The sequence below is a fragment of the Poecilia formosa genome, unplaced genomic scaffold, assembly GCF_000485575.1.
Source record: "Poecilia formosa unplaced genomic scaffold, Poecilia_formosa-5.1.2 Scaffold205, whole genome shotgun sequence".
NCBI lineage: Eukaryota > Metazoa > Chordata > Actinopteri > Cyprinodontiformes > Poeciliidae > Poecilia > Poecilia formosa.
The window spans coordinates 885,791-891,555 of record NW_006800144.1 but is presented as its reverse complement, the minus strand read 5'-3'; the positions used below and the strand labels follow the sequence as shown (position 1 = coordinate 891,555).

The 5,765-nt window shown below is 40.2% G+C and overlaps 1 protein-coding gene across 1 annotated transcript in view; it reads left to right on the top strand.

Moving 5' to 3' along the window:
- The window catches only part of LOC103148440 (voltage-dependent calcium channel gamma-5 subunit), a 22,103-nt gene extending 16,791 nt beyond the window's left edge, over window positions 1-5,312 (top strand). The window contains exons 3-6 of the mRNA XM_007567220.2: window positions 1,565-1,651; window positions 1,925-2,065; window positions 2,172-2,317; window positions 3,067-5,312. Of these exons, the coding sequence (XP_007567282.1) occupies window positions 1,565-1,651; window positions 1,925-2,065; window positions 2,172-2,317; window positions 3,067-3,330 (638 nt within the window). The 3' untranslated portion in view covers window positions 3,331-5,312. The remainder of the gene's footprint in view (window positions 1-1,564; window positions 1,652-1,924; window positions 2,066-2,171; window positions 2,318-3,066) is intronic.
- Window positions 5,313-5,765: the final 453 nt, after the last annotated feature.

The following is a 5,765-nucleotide window of genomic DNA, read 5'->3' as shown; positions in this document are numbered from 1 at the left end:
TTGACTGTGTGGGTTTTCATCCCAGCGGGGAGTGATCAAAAATAAACTAAGTTCAGCTGCAGTCGATTTCATGCTGGTACATTTTGCCCGTTTTAAATCACACGCAGTGCTTTTCTTTCCCAAACTTTAATGGAACTGGGATGTTTTCCAAGAAAATCCAGCATTTACATGAACACAAATACAAAGATGTTCAAAAAGTATATCTACTACTTTCTTAAAAAAAAAAAAAAAAAAAAAAAAAAAACATCACAGCATGCAGTGGTTTCAATTACACTTCATTTTATCCAATTAAGTTTGATCTGTAAAGTCCGAGGAAATGAATACGGTCCCTTTTTTAAGTCTCTTTACATTTCTTATAAAAGTCATTACTTTTCTTTTATCCTACTGACATTGCTAATATTGTGTGTGTGTTTTTTTACGACCACCATCATCATTAGTCTGTTTTTCACATGCTATATTGAGTGAAGGTGTCAGGAAAAGAGGAAAAGAAATTGACTGGGTCCAGTTGTCCACTGTCCAGCTCCATTAACCTCTGACTTGTCCTGTTTTAATCACTTAGTCATAGTAAACATGCATCCAAATCCAGCTGTGATTAGATAACAGATGTTATCCTGTGACTATCCAGGTCATGCTGAGCAACACGTTACCACAGGTTCGGTGAGTCTTTTAGGGGATATTGAGTGGCCTTGTTCCCCATTTAGCTATTGTGTTGGTAAGTGTTTGACCCTGAATCACCAATTAAAACCTTTTTGGTCAGATGGTTCACACCACACTTTGTGGTAAAAGTTTCTAAAACTTCACAAATACATTGAATCACTTTGACTATATTATTAATTATGCAGTGACACAATAGGAGCAACTTGCAGAGACCAGTTAAAACAACATGTACGGTTTTGAAGTGTGGGAGAAAGAACCGTATTAGAAATCCTATAAATAATGTTTTCTGCCTTTATAGCCTCCTGACTATACTGATTATACTTTTAATGACCTTTTTTTAATGTAGCATAACATCAACAACTGGCTTTTCTGTAAAAAAAAAAAAACAACAACAAAAAAAACTACAGCATGCTAATATACAGTTGTATATTTTCAATTTATGAACCCATACTGTGAAAGCTAGTTAGATATGACCAGACCTCACCTCTTCTGGCGCCTCGCTGTGTTTGGGGTTAACGAGGTGCCAGGAAACTCACCGCAGTGTCGGTTTTTACAGAGTGCAGATAAAAAAAGACGGTGTTAAATTCTAACGTCGGGTTTTCTTCAAGCGCACACTGACAGCCGAAGCTGCGCCTCACATCAGCCAGCCTGTAGAGATGATATTTCTTTTCAACATCACTTCCTGCACATTCACAGATGGCATAAATAGAAGCTCTCTCACCCAGATTCACAAAATGTTCTCGATCCAGCCGAAACGTAGGTGAATGCTAAATGTTTCCCAACGAGGCTGAGTCGTCGTGCTTTGTCTCATTTGGGAGGCAAAATTGTGTAGTGAATTACGAAAAGTTTTCCTGATTCACGTCAATCTGAACTGATGAGGTTTTCTCTTTTTTCCCCTTGATTTCAGGTGAAGAGAAAGGCCGGTGTTTTACCATTGAGTATGTGATGCCTACTAACGTCCAGATAACGTCTGAGTCCACCGTCAGTGTGCTCAGTAAGTATTCACTCACTCAAACTGTTCAAGCTACACAAAACATGAATCCAAACTGGCTTTTGTTTCAAAAAGAGTTCAGACTGGGACAAGTAACCAAAAAAAGACTTGATTTAAAAACATAAACCCAGTGAGACATACTAGGAATCACTCTTCAAGAAAGTCGTGTTGTTTTAATATACAACAGAGGAACGAACAGTTCAAAATCTTTAAACTTCTTCCTCTCAGAGGGACTTTTTTTTTAAAAATAAAAAAACTTCTCTCCTGTCGTCTTAGAGATGATCCGCTCTGCTACTCCGTTTCCTCTGGTCAGCCTCTTCTTCATGTTCATCGGCTTCGTGCTCAGCAACATCGGCCATATCCGACCGCATCGCACCATCCTGGCGTTTGTTTCCGGAATCTTCTTCATCCTCTCAGGTACTTCCCGTAGAGTCCAGCAGTAACGCGTACTGCCGTCCGCATCAAATCAGTGATTACGATTTCTGTGAGAAGCATGACTGACCCGCCTCACGGCGCCCCGCAGGTCTGTCTCTGGTCGTCGGTCTGGTTCTGTACATCTCCAACATCAACGATGAAATGTTGAACAGGACGAAAACGAACGAGGCTTACTTCAGCTACAAGTACGGCTGGTCTTTTGCGTTCGCCGCCATCTCCTTCCTGCTGACAGAGGTAAACCTCACAACGAACCGTTTCTGCCTTGGTTGCCTCTGTTTCTGTTTAACGGAGTCTTGCAAAGGTTTTAATTCCCCTTGTGCTTTTGCACACCTTGTCGCACTGCAACGAGAGTTTATTTAACAGAACAACACAAATTAGTACATAAACGGGAAAAAAAAATGTATGTCTTATACAGATAAAAAATTAAAAATGCGGCATGCATTTTTGTGCAGTTCCCCGCCCCCCCCTTTCTCTGATGTGTACAGTGTAACAAATGGCTTGTTGAGAAGTCACGCAATCAGAGAGCAACTGTGTGCTGCAGAATGAAAAACTAAATGAAATTGACTCTAAACTTACAGAAAGAAGAACAATAGGAGGGTGTACATCAAACATACAGCATTTGCATGTGTTAAAATGGTCCAGTCAAAGGCCAGACCTGCATCCAATTAAACATCTGTGGCAAGAGTTGGAAAATATTTGCTCTTCATCTAGATTTAATCAGCTTGAGCTTTCTGAAAGGAAGCACGGACAGAGCTAGTAAAGACAAACCCAGAAATCCTGAGAAAGGTGGGAGCTGAATACAAATATCAACTGTATCAATAGTAATAATAATAACAATAAAGTTATTTGAATTTTGACTGCAGTGTCACTTAAACACTTGGGACTTGACTTGGGCTTGAGACAATGTCTTGTGAGCGTCCCTTTAATGTTAAAGGTTGCCCAGGTGGACCTTGACTCTCCTCTGTGTTTCCCGGCTCCTCCAGACGGCGGGCGTCATGTCGGTGTACCTGTTCATGAAGCGATACACGGCGGAGGAAATGTACCGGCCCCATCAGGGCTTCTACCAGCCCCGCCTCAGCAACTGCTCAGACTACTCGGGCCAGTTCCTCCACCCGGACGCCTGGGCGGGGCGTGGCCGCAGCCCCTCCTCCATCTCGTCCGAGGCCTCCCTGCAGATGAACTCCTCCAACTACCCCGCCCTCCTCAAATGTCCAGAGTACGAACAGATGTCCTCCTCACCCTGCTGAGGCGCAGCAACGCCGTTCTACGCTAACACTCATGGGGGAGGGTTGATTTTATTTAACTTTTTTCTGCCCACGTTTTGGCATTTAGTTGTCAAATAATTTGATATCATCCATTTTGAAATCCTCGCTTTGGATGCTTGTAACATTTCTCTTTCCTCTCTCGACTGCTCCGTTCGTAGCTTTGAGTTTTGGGTTTGAAAGAAGCAAAGCATGAGGTTACGCCATGTGCTTCGGATGAAAGAGGAAGGTTCAACTCCAGCTCTGTTGTTTAATGACTCATGCAGACTTTGCATGTTAAACACACACACACAAAAAATCCGAACATATGGCTGGGAAGTTTACATAGAAAGCATTAACCAATCGGTCTTGTTGCCGACTTTAAGGAAACTTTCTCAGGAAAGTTATTTCATTAAAAAAATAAAGTTATATCATAAAATTTCTTTACAAGCTGCAGTTTGCTGCTGCAAATGTATCGTGCACATTCTTTTTCGAGCATGTTTACATTATGTTCAGAACCACATTTCAGAACAAACGTTTTGAAGGGCACAACTCTGCAGAGATCCTCTCACTCTACGTAAAATCAGCTTTATTATATAAAACTCCCTTTTTTTTACAGGCAAGCAGTTCTACAGGCATACAGGATGGCAGTGATTGTGAAAAGATATGACTGATATTTATGTAATCATTGCCTAATTTCTATTCTCAGAGTATTTCACTGTACATTCTCATGTTTCACAGACCTTTGGTCAACTTCCAGAAATATAAACGTGTTTTCACCTCACTGCACTGGCACGGAGAAGAAACTATGGGTTTTGCATTTTTAACGACTCATGTAAAGGTGCATTAAAGCTGTTATTTGAATTTGTGGATGACTGTTTAAATTTAGACATACTTGTTATGTGTACTCGCAAAGCTAAAATATATATAAATATGTATAGCCTTTACCGTGCTCTCTCAATTTATGATGGAAAAATGCACAGTAGCTTTACTTTGTGAACCAGAAAATGTGTTCTTAGCCAAGCAGATTTTCACAGAAGGTGAAGTGAGGTAACATTTCTAAAGAAAGCAAGCAGCAATCTGTTGATTGTGGTCATCAAGTCAAATGGATTTGTGGATGTGGAGTGTGATAAGACCGGAAGGGACGTGTGGTTACTCGTGTTTCAAGTGGAATGTGATTGCGTCAGGTGGAGTTAAGAACTATTTTCATATAAAGTCGTCGTGAATGTAAGACGTGCCGAAAGAAAACACTGCTAAAAGAGATTTCCAGCTCCGAATACCTCCCCTCACGGGATAGTGTGCAGTATTAACCCAAATTACAGAGACATATTTTTATAACGGATCACCTTGTAACGTCAGAACATACAGATGTATCATGCCTACATGTGTGCATTTAATGCAGCAGCAAGCGTTCACTGGACCCGTATACTTAGTCTCGTGCAATCAGTTCAGTATTTTTATTGAAATTATTGTTACTATATAATGTTGCATGGTGAGAACGCCACGTGAAATGACTGGTTTGTAGCATTCTGTCGCTGAAACGCGACACATTCAGTGCATCACAAACCGCAAATGAGCTCAACTCTTGCCCTCAAGCACCGTTTTGGTAGGCTGAGCTGTAAACAAAAAAAAAAAAAGTTGCTCGTTTTAAACGCTGTGCATATTAAATCATCGGCGAGCACATAAACTCCTTTTTGTATAAATGGCGCTGTATGTAAAAACTGTTAGGTTGTGTCACCTATGTAGCTCCGTATACCGTGTGTCCAACAGCTGCTTTGCCTCCTGCTTCACATCAACAGTTTGAGCTTCTGCGTAATGTTAAGCTGACATGTAGTATATAAGTACATGGTATCATAGTCAAACATGAAATATGTATGTGCATATATATATATATATTGAAATATTTTTTTGCAGTCATATTCATGGTGTTAAATGTGAACTGGATGGTGTAGACTCAACAAAATAAAATTAATGTGATTTGATAAATGCTGCCTGTTTTCTCTTTGACTACTTCAGCTCCTAAAACATTTCAATCTCCCTGAAAACAAAACTGTACAATGAACCACGAAAGCTGCAGGATTTGAGCTCCTTGTTGGCAGTCACTAAATAAATTTAAAAAAATAAAGGTTTTGTTGTGCACTACCACCACCTACTGGAGTGGTAAGTGGGTCTGCAAGTTTAACATACATCTTGTCTCGTTAAAGCCTCTGGTTCTGACATCATGACAAAGACAATGAAAAGCAGGATTTGTGATATGCTGACCACACAAGAATACTCAGATATACTTTTAGAAAAGTATTCAAACAATAATTAAAGTATTGTGGATATATTGAAAGATGTGTTTCGCTCTTACAGGAAATATGGGAGCGAATGCAAATGCACCATGTTGCCAAAAGTATTGGGTCACTTGCATTTATGCACATATTAACTTAAATTATATC